Genomic DNA, 21,156 nt, shown 5'->3' with positions numbered 1-21,156 from the left:
TAAAAAAATAGATAAATAAATAAACTAACAAACTTCAGTCTCAACAAAGATAGAGCTCATGGAAGATAGTGTTTTCATACTTTTGTAGAAGTAAAAAGACAATAGTGCTCTCCTTATATAGCTACCCTTCTAGTCCAGATTACAGCCTGGTGGTAAAATTTAGCTCTGTGTTGTCTACATATCCACCACTTTTGCACTATTGGCCCTCATTTTTAGTTTGGGAAAAAACTGTGCTACTTCTGATCCTCTTCTTTTATCCACAAGGTGACCAATAATAAGACAGAATTCGCATTTTTCTATCTTCAAAGGGCCAAGTCAACAGCAAACCTGCACATTTACAAAAAAAACTCAGATTTTTTGGATCTAATAATATAAAAAATAACACCATACACAAAACTTCTGATGGCTATACTAAGACAAAAATAATTTGAGTATTTTGTGAGCTAAAATTCTAAAGGAAATACATACCCAAACCTTCCGATTCAAATAGACATGTTTCATCCACCCCTAAATCTCGGCACCAGGATAAGAAATTTGCTGTATTATCTCTGGCAAAAAAGGAACCTGAGGGTGCACTGGCTTTGCATGGAATCTTCTTCAGTGGCAGACTCTGAAAAATAAAGAAATTCACTCTGGTGGAATATCCGGCAAAGCCATCACAGTAACACAAAAACACATTTATGTTTTAAACAAAATACTTTGGAATGACCTCATATCAATAAATAGGTTTGTGGAAAACTATAGAAAGGAAACGAAATGCTATGAAAGTTACCTGCTAGTAAGAGGTCATAAAAATTTGTGCCTGCAAGCACATATCCTTGACTTTTTATTATCTAGTAGTAAATACACTTAAGTCCCTTTCCTGGCTCAGGTTGACTCTTCGCTTTCTCTTCTATTACTATTTTTTTTGCTTCCTCTTTTATTTAACCATTCTATCAGCATTTCTCATGAAGTATTTATAAATGTATTTCTCATTTGTGAATGAGGAATGAGAGAAACACAAATATACTATATGAAAATAATATACGTGTAACACATATGCCCTTATGTAAATACATTAACACATACGATAAAAATTACACAAGAATTATAAAGTCAAAAGAGACCAGCAGAATTACTTAACATCACAAGTCTCTATCACCAACACCAAGAAAGGGAGATATTTTAAACCTTTTAACTATAACATTCCACAGTCTTTTTTTTTTTTTTTTTTTTCAAACGATTCCCTTTTAAATCATAGCGCATAGCTATACTACATAATATAAACATTAATTCCATTCTGAGCTCTGCTATTTGAACTTGAAAGATACTATTTACATTCTGAATCATTTCTATCTGGGGTAAAAAAATTCTCACGATAAGGGAAGATGGGAACCTGGACAGACTTTCCTATTAACAGTCTCATAAAATTTTAGTCAGAAAATCTCCCTTAGCACCATACCAAGTGTTACAGCTTTTTCTGTTTTTTGCTTTTTTAAAAAATTTTTTTATAGACTATAACCTGTTTCCATGGCATTCGTGAAGATAAAGCATGTGATTCTACGTGATGTGAAAGACTGAGCCAAGTATTTAGATGATCTGGGTTGTGTATAGATCTTCGCCGCAAAGAGCAAAACCATCAAAGGAGAAGAACTTCATAATTTAAGTTTATAGAGGGTGTATCCTCTATTCACTGTGAACCAGAAAATAGAACCAAAATATTGTTGATTGTTGAGCTCATTTTCAAGAATGCTTACAGCAAATAAAATAGTGGATTGGTGAAATTCTACTAATATCAAACTGTTACTAGAGTTCTTCATGTCCAGGGATTTTATGGCTAAATAAACTAAGACATTCAGTTACTACATTGCTTAAAGGCTGTGTCTGACTAACATCAAAGATCCATCTCCTTGTTGCAGACTGAATTTTATTAGGATAGATATAATCAAAGTGTTTGAATACACAATTATTTATACATATATATACACACACACATATATATATACTCTAGGCACTATAGATATATAAACCTTATATGGTGTTATCTATATAGCAATATCTTCTTAAATGATTTGGTCCAGATATCAGTAATCATTTTCAAAGAAATGTTTTCCTATATAAATTGTAATAACAATCAAAATAGCATAGTACAATGTCTCCTTTATAAAATATTCATGAATATCATTTAGTAATTATTAACATTAAAATACATATAACTTTAAATCTAGCAATTCATTTCTAAAAATATATCCTGTAGATATAATAGCATTAGTTCTTCAAATACATGTACAAGTATATTTGTTACAATACTGATTGAAAGGAAAAATAATAGCAAAAACGATATGTGACGAGAGGGTGGGTAGAATAACATACAGTTTATAAGTACAATGGAATTCTATGCAATCATTTTTTTGAAGATTAGACAAATGTATATATAGTGAAGCAGAAATATGTTCAGAATATACTCAGAAGAAGAATCAAATTTGCAAATGGTTATATGTACCATGATCCCATTTTATGATGGGTGTGTATGTGTGTACACACAACGGAGATGGACATGTATAAAGGTAAATCGCATATTAATATGTTATCATATATATGAATATTATATTATATATTTAGAGAATATAAACTTAGGAATAATTCAAGAAGGACATACATCAAATTGATAAAATTATCTTTGAGGAGGGGGATTGATTGATGCATAGAGGATCATTTACTTATTTCACACAATTTCAAAAGAAATAGGATTTTGAGAAACTTATAATTTATCAATGCTTTCAAATAAAAATCTCAAAATATGTAAATTATGTCAAGCAAAACATTTCTTAAAAAATGGATTTGCTGAAAAAAATTTCCAAGAAGTGACTGTAAAGCATTTTAATGATGTAAATAAGACAAAAATCATCTTTAAGAAAAGAACTAAATAAATCTAAACAATGATCCACTTTAAGACTTATCACCTACATCTTTGTGCCGGGGAGCAAGAATTTTGTCAAACCACTTCAAACCAATGAATGAATCTGAGCACAGGAACTATCATCTAGGAAGTGTAAAACATTTGACACAGCTAAGGGCATGCTAAAGGGCATGAGGTGCATGGTCTGTGTGGCAAAAAAGAAACACAATATCCATACTGCATTGGAGAAGCAAGAGATTGCTTTGACATTTAAACCGCCAAGGGGTTCATTTTGAAAGAATACCCATAAGCGACAAGCCATCAAAATCGTTGCAGCCCACTCTCTAAGAACTTACAAGGACAACCACAGAGCACATAAATAAACATAGGCTTTTTTTCCCCCACTAGGTTGTGGTCTTTACAAAGCCATCTACATATCATATACTAGAGTCTAAGTATTTACTTAAAATTCAATGTAATCATATTAAAAGATATGAAAGTTATTGTAAAGCAAAATGAAAGCTGGCTATTCATACTTCATAACCTGGGAGTTTCTGATGCTGAAGAATTCAGCAGTAATACTGCTCTAATTATTTCATATTTAGGTGATTTATGGTTGTTTCTGTTATGAAGCTGTTAGATTCAGTGGTCTCATGTCAGCTGAAGACTGGTAAATGGTAAACAGTGTGAACTGAAGTTTCTAATCTTCATGCAGATGAAACAATTCATTGGTAGAATTTTGAAAAGTCATCCTCATTAGTTCAAATGAGTCATGAACCCTCATACACAGTACCTATAAAGTCCATCACATTTAACTAGGAATAAGGATACTCATTAGGGATTCAAAAGAGAAACTACACACAGCTCACCTGAGAAGTATTGGTTTTCCCATTACTTCTCAACTCTCCAAAGAACTCCAACTCCTACTCCTTCCCAGCTCTCCAATTTAACTGTTTTAATTGTTTACTCATGAAAGTTTTTCCACTACTTTGTTATTGGGGTATTAAAATACTACTGATTTTTGTATGTTGGTTTTGTATGCAGCAACTGAAATTGTTTACTAGCTATAGGATTTTTTTTGTAGAATCTTTAGGTTTTTGTGCATATAGGATCACGTCACCTGCAAACAAGAACAGTTTGATTTCATCTTTTGCTATCTGGATGCCTTTTATTTTTTTCTCTTGCCTGATTGTTCTGACTAGTATTTCCAAAACTATGCTAAAGAGGAGTGGTAAGAGTGGGCATCCTTGTTTTGTTTCTGTTCTTAAGAGAAAAGCTTTTAGCTTTTCCCCATTCAGAATGATATTGAGAGTGGGTTTGTAATATATGGCTTTTATTGTATTGAGATACTTTCCTTCCATACCTAATTTGCTAAAAGTCTTTATCATAAGGAATGTTGAATTTTGTCAGATGCTTTCTCTGCATCTACTGAGATAATCATAGGCTTTTTGTCCTTTATTTTGTTGATGTGGTGTATCACATTCATTGACTTGCATATGTTGAAACATTTTTGCATCCCTGGGATGAATCCCAATTGATCATGATCTATAATTGTTTGGATGTGTTCCTGTATTCTGATTGCTAACATTCTGTCGAGGATTTTTGAGTCTATGTTCATCAGAGATACTACTGGCCTGTAATTTTTTTTTGTTGCATCTTTGTCTGGTTTTAGTATCAGGGTGATATTGGTCTCATGGAATGAGTTTGGGAGAATGGCCTCTGTTTCAATTTTTTGGAATAGTTTGAAGAAAACTGGTATTAATTCCTCTTTAAAGGAATACTTGGTAGACATCAGCAATAAAACCATCTGGACCTGGACTTTTCTCTGTTGGCAGACTGCTGATTACTGCTTTAATCTCATTACTTGTAATTGGTCTGTTCAGGCTTGCTATGTCTTCTTGGTTCGGTCTTGGTAATTTGTATGTGTCCAGAAATTTATCCATTTCCTCCAGGTTTTCAAATTTGTTGGCATACACTTGTTTGTAATAGCCTCTAATGATTCTTTGCATTTCTGCATTATCAGTTGTAATGTCTCCTTTTTCATTTCTCATTTCTGATTTTTATTATTTGGGTCTTCTCTCTCTCTCTCTCTCTCGTTAGCCTACTTGTTTGTCTATTTTGTTTATCTTCTCAAAAAACATTTTTTTCATTTCATTGATCCAATGAATTAGCAGAAAGAGAAATCAAGAAAGCAAGCTCATTACAATAGTCACCAAAAAAATAAAATACTTAGTTATCAATTTAACCAAGGAGATGAAAGATCTCTATAACTTAGAGATTATATAACTTAGAGAAAATTATGTTAAGTGAAATAAGCCATGCACAGAAGAGCAATACCGCATGCCCTCACTCATAGTGGGAGCTAAAAAAAATAAAAAAATACATAAAGAGAAGAAGACAAAAGAAGAAAAGAAAAAGAAAGAAAGAAAGAACTCACAATAGTATGTTGAACTTACAAAAAATAGAGAACAGAACTGTGGTTATTAGAGATGAAAAGGGGGAGGGGGAGGGAGATAAGTGAGAAATTGGTTAAGGTTCAAAATGATTATGTTTTATGAATATAAGTATACTAATTATCCTGATTTGATCACCACATATTGTACACAGCATTGATATTCAAATCTGTACCCCACAAATATGTATAATCAATTATGTTTCAATAAAAAACTGTCAAGTTTTTTTTTCTAGACAATGCTTTTGCATATTATATCCTCAAAAACTGATGAATGAATAAATGGTTAGACTTGACCCCTCAAACTAGATCATAATCAAATTGAGGGCAAGACCAAAAACTCTGCATTGTAATTTTGACAATTCCAAGGGATATATTTCTAGGGCCTTCAAAATTTACAAAATTTATAGCATAACAGTACAGAAAATGTTTCCCACAAATTCCAAAAAGCAAAACTGAAAAATTTAAGTAGTATCTTTGAGTTGTTTTTGTAAGTTACTAGATATGGAATAGTGGATAGAGAACAGTGAAGCTGTCCTAAAATTGGGTAGAAAACTTAGGCAGGCTCACTCACTAGTAAGAGTGGCTACTGTACACTGGCCTACGTGCTGTGGAATTCAATATTTTATGTTGGAAAAATGAGGAACTACTACCAATAAACTATTGGGATCATGTACACACAGTCAATAGGAGGCATATTAAATTTTCTAATATAAAGAGTCTACTGTTTATCTTTGCATCTCTCAGCAGGATTAACCTGGGATACGTATTTGTAGTCCTCCCTAAAATACTTGTATATTAGCTAATTAACCTATAAGAAAACAGTTATTCATTTCAGCAGTGTCCTCCCCATTTCCTTCAGATGACAACGAAGTTTGGTCAAAATAAAAAGAAATAATTTAAATTTTCTTCTAATTCAGTCTATTGCCTCTAAGGTCAATCACCTGCTAGGATCTGGAGTCCAATTACCTGAGTTCCAAGTCAGCTATATCACCTTCATGCTATGATACTTTGGACAAGTTACTTAAAGTCTGTTTTCTTAGTTTTTTCTATACAATGTGCATAGAAAACATCCACACCTCATTTGCTATGTGTGCGTGAGTGCCAACTAAATAACATAATTCAAGTGTTATGAAGTGGTCAATAAAGATCCATCGATACAAGTAAAAACATACTGAATTACCTGTGATTTTCTTCTTTTGTATTTTCTTGCAAACATTCACTTTTTCCATTATGGGTACAAGAATTCAAAAAAAGTTGTCAAACAACTCACTTCTTTCTATCTTCATCCTAAATTTGAACCTTAGGTTCCAGAATAATTTTTTAAAAGATTTTCTGCAGTTATGGAAATGTTCTTTTTTTTTTTTTTTATTGTAACATAGTTGATTGTACATTTCTGTGGGGTAGAGAGTTGAATATAATTACCTGTGTGCAATATGTGATGCTCGAATCAGGATAATTAGTGTATTCAACCTTCTACAATGTAATCATTTTTTTGTGGCTCTTTACCAATTCTTCCCCTTTCCCCTCCTCCTCTCCCTGTCCCCTCCTCCTTCCCCTTTCTTACCTCTGGTAAACTCCGTATGGAAATGTTCTTTATCTGTACTAACCAATGTTCTATATCTGTAACCACTAGTCACATGTGGCTATTGAGCTTTTGGACTGTGGTGAGTGTGACTGGGGAACTAATTTATTTTGTTATAATCAAATTTAAATAGCCACATGTGGCTGGTGGCTTTCATATTAGATAGCACATCTATAGTGGGGAAAGTAAAGCCATTATCTGGAGTTTTATAGTCCAATATAAAACCACTTGACTAGTCTCCCTCCCAACTACTAGCAGCATCTCCATGTCTCTGAACACCTCTCAAATCCAGTAGCTTCCCTGGGTGTAATTATTGAGACATACAACTGTGTTGGTCATTTACAAACATTTTACTTATATACTGCAGCATTCAACATAGGTATGCCCTAGTTATGGTGACATGGGTGTTACAGCTTTAAAAGGGAAGTAGTGACCAATTCTATTTATAATGTTTGAGATAACCTTCACCTGGAAAACCAGGCTCTTATTATGCTGCCACAGTGCCAAACATAGTGCTTTACACCCAAGATGTACTGACTTACTGCTTGCTGAAACTTACAGTGGGGTAGGGAATGAGGGAATTAACATTGTGAGTGCCTCATGCTCTAGGCACGCCACACTTACTTGCATATGGATTGTCCTACTTAATTCTCAAAAAACACCATGAGTTAGGTAGGTAAACACATTGTCTTTTTCCAGATAAAGAAACAGAGCTCATACACAGTTCAAATCAAATCATTCAGTCTCTTATACCAATACACTTTAAACTGTCCTAAAATAGCTCACCGATGCCTTGAATTTAATATATTTCAGCATTTGATTCTTTACACAAATTTTCAGCCAGGTAGCATTAAAATAAAGCGTTATGTATTCTTTTTCACCTACTCAAGCCAGAAAAGAAAAAAGCGGAAAGAAGGGTATCTTCACTTCCCTGTATGTTGTGACTGAAAATTTAATATTAGAAGTTTAAATAATTCATTCTTCACAACAGTTTGAAACACACTACTCTCCTTGATTACATCAAGTAGACATTTCAGATATAAAATAGAAAAGACACATAAAAGAAGACATGGCACTTGCCAAGAACAAATATCTTTCCTTTTCCAAATGGCATATAGAATGTACTGTTCAAATATGCAGGCACTAAAATCACTCTTTCCATGATAGAATTAACATTTCCACTTGTATCCCCTTGCTACTTTTACTTTCGCTATATTATTTTATTGAAAAATAAGCTCTTTCAATAAAATTATTTCATTAAATATTCACAATATCAAGAACTACCAAGTGGCTTTGGAAAGAATGAAAATATATTCAGTAAGATCAAAATTATAGAAATTTTTCAAAAGGGAGAAAAAAAATCCTTTCTGGTACAACAACACTCTCCTGTAGACTATGAGACAGGGCCTTGTGCCTCAAGCAGTGAGCTGTGATTTAGTACAGTAGCAGCTGAACTTAAATTCTAAAATGGACCCTCCCGCTCCTTTCCCTCTCCAAGATAAATTCCACTTTACAGCAAACAGTTCTTACATCAAAATTTTGGTGTAATCTTCATGCTGTAGTATTATAAGAATAGTCACATAAATAAAAAAGAAATATAAAAAAAGGATTCTCACAGCAGAATTTTGGTATATTTCCTCTAAAATCATGAGATAGTGGTTTAAATTTAGTCCTTTGGGAGTTTTAAGGGTTTGTATTTAACTCTAGGGAGGGGTTGATTAGTTATCAGTATGTGAAGGCCTTACAAAAGAGCAGCCATTAACAGAATTGAAGGATCTTAAAAGTGCTCACCAGACTGACAAGAAGGGCAGTGAATTCCAGAAAGTGAAAGTGACAGAGACTTGAACAAGCCTGGGTGTTATGCTTGAATACAGAATGCATGTGGAGAAGATGAGATTAGAAAAGTTGACTAGCACAGTATCACAAATGGTCTTTTATGCCTGACAAGGATTACTAAAATTGTAATCTCAAACAAGGTTTATGAACTCACAGGCCTAGAAGATGCCAGGCAAATTAAATAAAAGAATGAAGTGGTTAGCTCCAGGGGACTATAAGGAACGGTGCCAATTATGGAAAACTGAAGAGCTCATGCCATGTCCAGGAGGAGCAGCCATATTTATCTAGTTCTAAATCATGGTTGCCATAAAGAAACAGTCCCAATATTGCTGAATGTTCCTATCCTTCAGAAGAACCAGGAAATCCAGATATTTTAATGTGAAATCCTGATTTTGAACAATTGGATATATGGGCAGAGGCATGTGGTTGCCAGATTACAATCTCAGTGTTCGTCATGGAGAATAACAGAAAGATTTGTAACATTTTAAACTAAAAATTAAGTCAATTATCCATGTGCTTTAGAAAAATAATTATGTTGTTATCAACGATAAATTGAAGGAAAAAAATTTTAAAGATAATCATACAAAAGTAAAAGCAGTTATTTCTTTCTTTCCTGCCACCTCCATCTTGAGAAACTCATAAATCACAGCTAGAATAGTAAAACTGGAAGAGTGCAATAAGGAATGAAATATGAAAGATTTTTCAAAGAGAAAGAAATTTTGGATACTAGGTGTGACAGTTCTACAGATTGTGAACAAAATTAATAGTAATTATTATTAATTACAGTAGGTCAACCAAATTAATGATAGTTTTTAAAATGTATTCAAGAATATATGTCAGTTTTCTGTATCCCTTCCACAATCATGAAACTACCTTAAGGAAGTAGGCAAGAAAAACCTTTTAAAATGCATCTTGAATTTTTCATTTCCAACAAATATTTTGCACATTCTAAGAGGTAATAGTTTATAATTATTGGCAGCAAATTTTGAGTTCACAGAGCTACTGATTTTAATATTTGAGTCAAAACTACTTTTTGATACCCATCTGTAAAATATCCAACAAAAAAAGGCGTTTTCAGAAGAACTGCTTTCTACTTCTGGGTTCTAGGAAACCCACTGTACTTTAATGGCTAACAGATCCCTAAATACTTTTTGAACAAAGAATGTCTCTCTCTCTCTTTCTTTTTCTTTCTTTTTTCTTTTTTTTTTTTTACTTACTTCACTGTACTGCAGAATATTTCGGAGCACACTGTGAGTGCCCATCAATTGACTAATGGTGACCGTGAATAATTATTCAATCCATTTAACATCTTGAAACTGCAGGTCCAACATTTGTAATATGTTTTGAGGATGAAATAAAATGTTCTTGAAAGTGCCAATCCTAGGTCACAGCTTATCTCGATTAATGTTAATTTTTTCAAATACATGTCTATTTTCAGTTGCATTTACAAAGAATGCCCTAAAGAGAGTTGACTATTTCATCATCACATCTGTAATTACTAATAAGAAAAAATAAAAATTTAAAACAAATGCTTTACATTTGTATGATGATTTAATTACAATTTGCCTTTCTCTATCTTCTGATTTCTTTTTCATGACCATGCTACACATTCATCTCTGATCTTTACATTCTAATCAGAGTGGGGTTTTCAAAAGGCCAATTTGATTGGATTTCCCCTGCTTGAAAATGTTCAGTGACTACCCAGTGCTTTAAGGATAAAGACAACGCTTCTTATAATACTGGTTCAGTGGTTTATATTAGCCTGGCTCCCACCTTCAGACAGTCTTATCTAGTTTTGTAGCCCTTCAGTCTCCTATAACCATATTGGCTTTTGTTCCTTCTCCTTCCTAATCCCCATCCTGCCTCTTATCATATGGTCCTTACACATAACTGTTCTCTCTGCCCTTTCCATACCTCTTTGTCCAATTAACTGCAAGTCCCAGGTGAAGGATCACTTACGCCCAAACACCACCCTTCACACTTTTTTTTAATTGGGTAGAATTCACATTGTTCAAGTGTTCCTGCTATTGCATTCCTGCATGTGATTAATTGACTATTAACTCTCCCTCCCTCCAGACTGTAAGTCTCATGAGGAATGGAACTGTGTGTGGTTTTATTCACCATTTTACCCCCAGCACCTAGTAAAAATAGTAGTTAATGGAATATTTGTTGGACAAATACAAATATGAGCATGGCTAAGGCATAAGTTCTCCCCAACAAGGGACAGCAGAGGGGTCACAAGCACAATGTTTGGAGATAGACTGCCTGGTTTGAATCCTGAATTCTCATTTACTAGTTGTGTGACTTCAGGCAAATTAATTCAACTTCACATCTGTGAAATTGTATAATAATAGTATCTACATTACAGGGTTTCTGTGAGGGTTATATGAGTTTATATGGGAAATTCTTGAAATGCTGTCTGGCACACAGTAAAATTTAAATATGTGTGGGTTAGAAAAATGAAGTAAAGAAAAGTTAAACAAATTGAAATAATATTCAGTGTAGGGCTTCAGTAAAATCGGAGATTTTAATGATCACTAAAACATATTAACACAATCTAAAAATATCATTCATTTCCACCTACATATCTTGTCATCCGTGATATCTATTAATTAGATTTTCCCCCAAGACAGAATTTCCTTCTTTCAGTTTTGTCTCCTTATAATTATAGTTTCTCAAATATCAAAAACCATAGTAGCTTTGATTCTTCCCTAATCCCTTCTTTCAGTGGCCAGTAAGTCACCAATGCAGCTCATTGCTATTTTCCAATACATATCTCTTCAATTATCCTGCCCCTTTTAATACAGTACTGACACCCTTACTCCAGGCCCTTTAACATCCAGGTCTAAATAAACGTGGAAACTTTACAAATTGTTCCTCCTGTCTTCAAGTTCAGATATCTCCAACACAATCTGCACATTACCACCAGATTAATCGTCCTTAATCTAATGTTCTCACTGCCTACAAAGCAAGGTCAAATGCTTAAGTCTTGCAGCTATGAGGCTCCTCAGCTTCACTGGTCCATGTGCCAAAAGTTCTCCCCATACAGTCCGCACATCAACTACATTGGTCTATTCATTATCTCAAGAATATGCCTGTATTTTTTCAGTTTCAATATATGAGTCAGTCAAATTTATATGGCATTTGCAAGAAATTTCTCTCTTTCCGTCTATTTGCAGGTCTAGATGATTCAAATTCCACTGCTTCCATGCAAACTTCCCCAAGCACTCTCACAAATTGATTTGTTTCCTGAACCCTTATAGAGTCTACTGCATATATCAACATATATAATGGTGTGTCTAGATCAGCTCCGAATTAAGTCTATAGTCATTTGTGACTTAAATAAGTACTGATCTTAACAGTTTACAAGTGAAATATATTTTAAGGACTATGTCAAGGCAAATTCAAGGTTATCTTTATAGATATGTTTGCTTATATGTTTCCTTAAGCAGAAATTTAAAAAGTGGTATAACAGGGAGTCCACAGGGCTCACAACCTTTGGAAACCAATGAAGGTATACTATACATGTGCATAGGAACTCATGATCTTTTTCCAAACCTACTCTTCCCTAGCCTTTCTAATTGCAAAATAAAGCACCACCATCCATCCATTTTTTAAAGTGGGAAATCCTGGACAAATCTCCTTTATCCATTATATTCACTTTATCACCAACTACTGCCAAGTCTGCCTAGCCTCAATATATCACAAAACCTTCTACTTCTTTCCAGGTCTACTGCCACCACCCTAGGCTAAGTGGTCATCATCTCTAACCTAACCTGGGCAATCGCTTCCTAACTGGGGTCCTAAGTTCCACTTTCACCTCTCCTTTCCAATCCATTTTCCACACTGCTAATGTCATCATTTTAGAAGATTCTATCATGTTTCTGTTTAAAATACTTCAACAATATAATGTTGTTCTTAGCATAAATGCCAACACCCAACAGGACTTAGCTCTGGTCTCATGTCTTGACACTGCTGCATGACATACAAGTATCCAGACACACTCACTCACCTGTCGCTCCTCAAAGTCATCATCCACCTTCACATCTGAGGTATTTCACATGTGCTATTTCCTGTATTCAGAACACCCTGTATTCCCTCTCTACCTGGCTAATTCCCATTTCTGCTTCAGAGTAATCTAAAATATCCTTTCTACAAGACTCGGTTAGGTCCTCCTCTTAAAGCTGCTCATGTATTTGGACTTACCTATATTTATACATAACAATTAAAATACACTGTTTTCTTACTTATTAGCTTAGTGTTATTATGCAAATCATACATACATCCAACAAGGGATTAATATCCAGAATACACAAGGAACTCAAACAACTTAACAGTAAAACATCAAATAAACGAATTTAAAATAGGCAAAGGAGCTGAATAGGCATTTCTCAAAGGAAGATAAACAAATGGCCAACAGACACATGAAAAAATGCTCAACATCACTAAGCCTCAGGGAAATGCAAATCAAAACCACATTGAGATATCAGCTCACCCCAATTAGACTGGCTATTATCAAAAAGACAGAGAATAACAAATGCTGGTGAGGATGCAGAGAAAAGGGAATCCTTCTGTGTTGTTGGTGGGACTGTAAATTCGTGCAGTCATTATGGAAAACTGTATGGAGGTTTCTCGAACAACTACAGATAGAACTGCCATATGATGCAGCAACCCCACTTCTGGGTATATACCTAAAAGAATGGAAATCATCATGTTGAAGTGCTATCTGCACTCCCATGCTCATCCCAGCTCTATTTACGATAGACACGATATGGAATCAACCTAAATGTCCATCAATGGATGACTGGATAAGGAAAATGTGGTATACACACACAGTGGAATACTACCCAGCCATAAAAGATAATGAAATTCTGTTATTCACAGCTGCAATGGATGAGCTTGGAGAAAATTATGCTAAGTGAAACAAGCCAGGCATAGAAAGAGAAATACCACATGTCCTCATTCATAAGTGGGAGAGAAAGAAAGAAAGAAAAGAGAGAAAGAGAGAGAGAAAGAAGGAATGAGAGAAGGAAGGAAGGAAAGAAGGAAAGAAAGAAAGAGAGAAAGAGAGAGAGGGACAAAAAGAGAGAGTGGGAAGGAGGGAGGGAGGGAGGGAGCGAGGGAGGAAACAACCACCACAAACATGCATTAAACTTTCAGAGGGAGAGAACAGAGCTGTGGTTACTAGAGATGGGAAAGGGGGAGAGGAAGGAGATTACTGAGAAATTGGTTAATGGATATAAGGAATGATTACATTCTCTAATGATGAACATGCTAATTATCCTGATTTGATCATCACACATTATACACAGGTATTGATATTCAACTCTGTACCCCACAAATATGTTTAATCAATTATTTTTCAGTTAAAAAATAAACTAAAAAGTAATATGGTCTGACTTAAGTTATAAATTGTTTGATAATTTAATCCATGTAAAAAGCTCGCTGTGACTGGCACAGAGTAAGTATTTAGTAAATGTTTGCTTTATTATTATATCCCATGATATTCATTTAGTCTGAGAGAAAAGATATAATATCTACTTTACAATGTTAAAGCAATTTTAAATATAGCAAATATGACAACGCAGGACAACATGGAACAATGTATAGCTTGGTTTCTTATTTATAATATATATAATTTATATAACATTGCACACACAATTATTAGATAGGTAAAAATATAGATTAACCTCTCCTGGCTTGATCTTCCCACTGTACTTTGTTTATTCTGAAAAAATCTGTTTATTCTGAGATTTGCTTGTTTATGACAATATTTCTCCCTAGTATGTGATCATCTAGAACAAGAATTCTTGTTCGGGAAGCTCCATAAATTTGAGCAAAAAATTATCTTTACTTTCACTAGCCTCTAATTGAATATAGACAAAAAAACAAAAAAGCACACTCACTAGCTTTGTCATCAACAGAAACCACAGAAGTTTTTATTTTACATTTCAAAAGTTCCAGCTATTCACTACTTTAAATCTAGTGTTTATTAGAACTAATGCCAGATTAAAAATAAAGCAATGTCTACTTTTTAAAATTAATTTGTGCTTTAATGTTTATTTTTAATATTGTAAAGACTGTATTTCAGCAAAATTGGTCCCCTCTATTTTGTATTTGTAATCCTATATGTTTTATTTCATATATTTTAAAGGAGCATTGTGAGAAGGGACACACAGGCTTCACCCAACTTCCAAGGGATCATGACATGAAAACAATGAATTATTCTTGACCTAGAAGAAAAAGTCTATGAGCTATTTGTCTTACATCCTTCATAACACCTACTGCAAAACAGACTCTCAAAAAGACTTCACCCCCATTTTAGAGTTCCTTTCTTCCTTTTCACTTCAAGTTTCAATTCTTTTTAACAATTGTTAGTTAAGCTATTTTTGTTATTTTTTTTTCCTTTTGGCTTCAAGATATGCAAATTACTACATTATTCATTTTTTATGTGGAACACTGATGCTAGCAAGGCATTCACTAGACAAGCAGTCTACGTTGTGTAAAATTAGACATGACCAGGAAAGTAATATAAACATAAAGCACATACTACATGGCTTCATGCATGATATGCAATATATTTTCAAACTGCTAAGTGGAACAATGCAAGGCATTCATTCAGTCAGCCCCTAAAAGCTTAAGCTTAAGACACAGAGCTCTATATACAGTAAACTCAATTACCTCATCTAAATGTAATGCACAAGTACCACATACTTTAGACCACACACACATAAATATAGTGAGTTCTTACATTTTAAATTACCTAGAAATTCTCAGACATTTTTAAATAAAAAGCAATTCTTTTCCCCTAATTTTCAGCTCCTTAAAAGAGACTTATTACAAAAAACCTATGAATGCTCTCCTTTAAGAAATAGCATGCATATTCATTATCGACTGTACAAGTGACTTGAATTTCTCCAATGTTTAGTAACAGCTCATTTTAAAATACTTAATTTTTCATCTGCCATATGGTGAGAGTGACTTTTCTTGACATAGTATTCTACATCTACAGTACTTTGAAAGCAGTGATCACAATTAGTGCTATCAAATATCATGAAAGCAGTTCCCCAGCTATATTCCTTTTACAATTCTTGTCTTGCTGATGTGCCTGCATGCAGTTAAATGCAGGATGTGAGCTCCCTAAGTGGAAAAGATGATGTCATTGTGGAGAAATTCGGTCAGGTTTACTTTTATGCTCCAGGGGCAATACTATGCTGGTGCTGGGAAATCATGTAGATGAAAAATGTATGTCTGTGCATGCATGCATGTGTAAGTCCCTTTTCCAATCCTGAATTCATTTTAATTTGTTTGTGCTTTCTAGAGTTTCAATTTCACATGTTTTATTTTTAGTGCATATGACTTTAATGCAGCCATGATTTACACTAACAAACCATAGCTTATGGTTTGAGCTTTTGCAAGGAAAGATCAGCTTTGAATGGGGATCCTTTACCAGCAGATTCACAGAAACGTGTAGCCTCTGAAATCTAGGCAAATTTCTAGATTAGATACTGCCACTTGGTCTTTCACCTTCTGTCTCCATGGCTCTGAACTGCAGGGAAATCTCAGCAAAGTACAGAATAGGCTTGAAACACTCTCCCTCATATCTCCTAGCTCAAAGACCTCAGCAGAAGCACACCCCAATATGAAGAGAATGTTACGGTTTGGGAAAATAATGGCTTGTTTTGCTCAAAGCAGCTACAGATCGACAACAAAAAAGAAAAGTGACAAACATGATAATAACAGATTATGTTTTACCCTCTTATAATTTGAGATCAATTCTAAAATAATTCTTACTCTTATTATTTGCTTCATAGTACATAAAAAGAAAGCCATCTCAAAAAGGCTAATTCCAGCTGTGCACATGGTCATTTTCCATTTGGCTAGGACCTATACTCTTGTCCAAATAATAATAATAATAATAATAATAATAATGTATTTTAATTTTTACTTTACATCACTTTTGATTTAGGAAGTAGATGAGAAGCACTCAAAATAAAACAAAAAAAGCGTAAAAACTTCTCAGTATAATTACTTATGGTTTAACTTCTATTCTAAATTCAGCCTCATAAGAAAATACTGCCTTTCTCTTATTTAAGACCTGTGACTGTATGCAACTAATCTTGTTCAAATTATTTTATAAGCTTGATCTCACAAGCTATGTATTACCACAAACATATTTCTCCCTAATAGAGAGTAAATTCCTTGAGAGTATTATGTCTATTTCTAAATCACACCCTTTAAAACACACCTATCTTTCTCACCAACACATATGCCTATAAACACCGACAGCAAATAACATCATCTCTTTTTCCTAACATACTCTCATTAAACTTCTATCAAATTTTAAAATAACATATAAAAGACTCAATAAAATATATGTAGTTGATAATATTCTATATTATTAAATGTTGATAACATAATGAACTTGCTACACTCCATGATCATCTTTAAGTTACCCATTGGTTAATAAAATAACATATTTTTAGAAAGCCAATGGCAGTATTTATTGTACATTGTTCCTAAGTACTGAAATTCTGATTCTCTTCTGCAGTTTTACAGAAACTATATTTTTACTATGTCTGTTGAATAGTGATTTGGTAGATGGCTAATTAGGGGTTCTGGGAAGAAACAAATGTTATATTCCCATTTCACTCACAAACTATTTTATTGGGCAAAAGGGGTAGTTATTGGGAAAAAGATACATAAGAAAAAAACATAAAATGATAATTTCATCTTTATGGTTTCTCTGGTAACTGAAAGACACAATCCTTAATTACCATAACACCTCACTTCAGGTCAAAAACATCTCTTGAGAACCTACTACATGACAGATCCTGCAATCATTCTTTTTCCTAATTCTCAGAGGTGAGCAAATTCATAAAATCACTAGTTATCACTTGTCTGATTCTTATTTTATTGGAACCATGGCAAACAGTATAAACAGGCCTTGAAAAGTAATCCTCAAAATGAATGAGTTATTTGGATATTAATATACTCATTTTGATCATCATTTTTACCTTTAGATAATACTCTGAACTCAAATAATAATACATCATGTGACTACCTAATATCATCTGCTGTAATCTAATTATCAACCTCTTCCAGGATTCACTTACTAACTAGTTTAGACCTTCATGGTCTATCATTTTGGCCAGTCAGCACTTTTAATGTCCTCATGTCTTTGTTCTTCTGTACTACCCTAAAATTCTCCAATCCTCTGTCTTTCCCACTACTTGAAAATCAGTTTTATTCCTCATGATTTTTCATATCAAAGACTTTCAAGCTAAGCAAAATCATCAGAGGAAGTAATTTCAAATTTAGTGAGGATAAAAGTTTTCAGGTTGAAAAATCAAGGATTGCTAAAACCCACTGACAACAGCATTCTGGATCTAAAAGTAAACACCTATATTGGAGCTTTTATTTATTCACTCATTCATTTATTTATTCATTCCAAAACATATCTACTGAACACCTTATGCCAGACATTATGTTAAACCCATAGATAAATAAATCTTAAACCCCATTCTCAAGAATCTTAGAATCTAACAAAGGAATAAAGGCAAGGAAACAACTGTGTATAACAGTATGGCAAGGGGTGGAAGTGAATAACATATCGATGGGAAACAGTACAGATAGAAGTCAAATCTACCTACAGAGTGTGGATATTATAAGAGGCATCTCTATGTTTCTGGAATCATTTTTTCTTTTCTTTGGATAGGAATATATTAATTTTCCTTAGGAAAACAATCTTCTCTTATTTTATTCACTACCAATCAAGGTGTGAGGCCATGAGCTGATCAGAGCATTGGCTGTTAATTGGACTAATCAAACTCTTTCTTGCTGAAATTTTAATCTTGAGAGAAATGATATAATAAAGCTAATAGCTAAATGTTAATGAGCATTCAAATGTTCTAGGTACTATTCAGTACTTAAGCATATTAACTTATTTAGTACTCATAGCAGTTCAGTAAGGTAAGTACAATTATTATCTACATTTTACAAATGAGGAACTAAGGCAAAGAGAGGTTAAGTAATTTCTGAGTCTATTAAGCAGTGGATTTACGATCTGAACCCAGGTAGTCTGGCTGCTGAGTCCACACTATTAACCACTTGTGTTCAACTACCCTCTCTAAAAAAATGTTTGAAATTATTAACTCTGACATGACTGTCCATGTATCTATGCTACATAACCTTTGGAAATGGTCTAATTCTTAGGTCCTGCAAGGCCAGATTCACTTTCCACCAAATATCTCTTCCCCAAGAGTTACCCCATATCTTTCCAATACCTTTTTTTTTTTTTTTTTTTTTTGCTTATATTAGCAAGAATTGCTTTTTATTTCTTCAGTACCAGAGAGTAGAATTCAGGCATCAGGCATCAGAAAAATATGAGGTATTTAGAACAGGTGTTGAGGCTGACATTGGAACAAAACTGCGGAATGAAAACTAGTAGCCCTTGATATCATGGATGGGTTGGAAAAGAAACTGTTTTTGTAGAGTCTGAAGCTTATGCTATTTGGGGGCTCTATGAAAACAAATACAGAATTATAAATGCAAATTTATATATGAAATTGAATATTTATTTAGTATAATAAAATAAAGCATGAGAAATTAACTTTTAAAAGATGATAAACACTAGAACCATCACAAAGCATACAAAAATAACATAATATTTTTATTAATTAACTGCCTAATGGAACCCTACTTTATTTTTCCCTAAAGATTTTTGTTTTATATTTTTTTGATTGTCTCTCCTAATCAATGGACTTTGAAATATTTGTGTAGGAAAAATAAAAATCTAATGGAATCTTTTCTCCAACATGATTCATCAGGAGACTTTTTTCATAGTTTAGAAAAATCTCTTTCAGCCTTACCACTCATTATTGGTGAATGTCATAAAGTTTGAAATTAACAGAAATTCTGTTGTCAAATTTGGAGAAATCGATCAAGTTTCTTTAATATGTAAGCTTTTGAGTATGGAAGAATTTTCTTCCATATAAAGAAGTCAGATAATAATATGACTTGCATTTGGTATTGGCTTCTGTCCTTTGCTTGAATCCTGTCCCCTGACCAGGTCCTGAACTCAAATGAGGAAGACCTAAAATTCTTATCGTGGGGGAGGGGCAGAGACATGCAGAAGAAGGGCAGACTGGGAGAGGAAGCCGCAAGCACTCCCTCTTAGGAAGCAGTGAAGGTACGTGGTGGATTTTCCCACTCCTGATATTCTACTGAGCCAGGCTAAGAAAAGTGTATCCATTAACCTGTACATTCCTGGAACAATAGCTCTGTCCTCAGCTAGTCACAAAGAACCTGTATCTTAAGCCAGAGCTAACAATCTCCACCAGGTGTCAAAATACTACAGCCTGCCTTGGGATTGATTTAGATCCATCTCACAGCAAGACTCAGGATTTCCTGGCCAACTAGTTACATAGCACCAACATACATTTAAAATGTTGAGTTCCACTAAGTGTATTATAGCAGAGTTTTTCTCTATGTAATAGATTTTGAGCGTGTTAGTCTGAGAAGAACAGGATGTAATTTTAGATTAGGCAAAATGAATTTACTCTGACTACATTAACAAGATGTTCTGAATTCAATGCGCTAGCATGGGTGGCCAGGAATGATCCTGTAAAAGTTTGCTAGATCAGCTAATACAGACATAGATCCAACTATAGCTCACACTAAATGACACTAAAATGCCAGAAATCATTTGGTATAATATAGAGAAAGAAATTGAAAACTTGGTGAAGAAAGAAATGCTGCATTCAGTTTATAAGGTACATCTCAGCTAAGCATACTTTTGACCATGTCACTCAGTGGGGCCCAAGAGGCTCTATTTTTCAATAAGATGTGAAAAATAGGTTGGCCAGATAAATTCTAAAATATTTTAATGTGACATTTTCCTACAGAAAGAGACAAGATTTCTTACTGAAATAAGCTCCCTCATTTTAATGAGAATGGAGATTCCCAGGGTGGTAGGAATCCATGGCAGCACTTAATATCCAGAGGCGAGGTGGATAAGGTTGCCAGAAAACAAAACAGGTCAATCAGATCTCACAGAATGATCTTTTTATATCTTCGTCCTAAATGTGTAATCGGCATGGATATTCTTAGAAACTGTTAGAATTTTTCTTAACTGACATGTAGAATAAATTCTTATGTGGTAAAAGCACCAAATAAAATATCACACCTTTAAAAAAAAAATTAGAGAGTCACACTACTATCAAAGACCTGAATATTGCAAGGCAAGTGATTTCTATTACATTTTCACTAAATTTAAGTCAATATGAAAGATCAGTGGGACTTGGAGAACAGCAGGGAAATTATAATGAAGTACTAGCTTCCATCAGTGTTGCTGTTGCAGATGTGGTCTTTTTGTTGAAATGTATCAATCAGTATCTTGGTACT

At 33.9% G+C, this 21,156-nt stretch overlaps 1 protein-coding gene across 2 annotated transcripts in view; it reads right to left on the bottom strand.

Moving 5' to 3' along the window:
* Nucleotides 1-21,156, bottom strand: part of GAS2 (growth arrest specific 2) — a 117,548-nt gene that overhangs the window by 80,297 nt on the left and 16,095 nt on the right. For both annotated transcript variants that reach the window (XM_063095680.1, XM_063095681.1), the window contains exon 3: nt 469-610. In XM_063095680.1, coding sequence (XP_062951750.1) covers nt 469-610 — 142 coding nt within the window. The remainder of the gene's footprint in view (nt 1-468; nt 611-21,156) is intronic.

This window comes from Cynocephalus volans, chromosome 4, assembly GCF_027409185.1.
Source record: "Cynocephalus volans isolate mCynVol1 chromosome 4, mCynVol1.pri, whole genome shotgun sequence".
In the NCBI taxonomy this organism is placed as follows: domain Eukaryota; kingdom Metazoa; phylum Chordata; class Mammalia; order Dermoptera; family Cynocephalidae; genus Cynocephalus; species Cynocephalus volans.
Note: the sequence above shows the minus strand (reverse complement) of the source record. Positions and strands in the feature narration are given on the sequence as shown.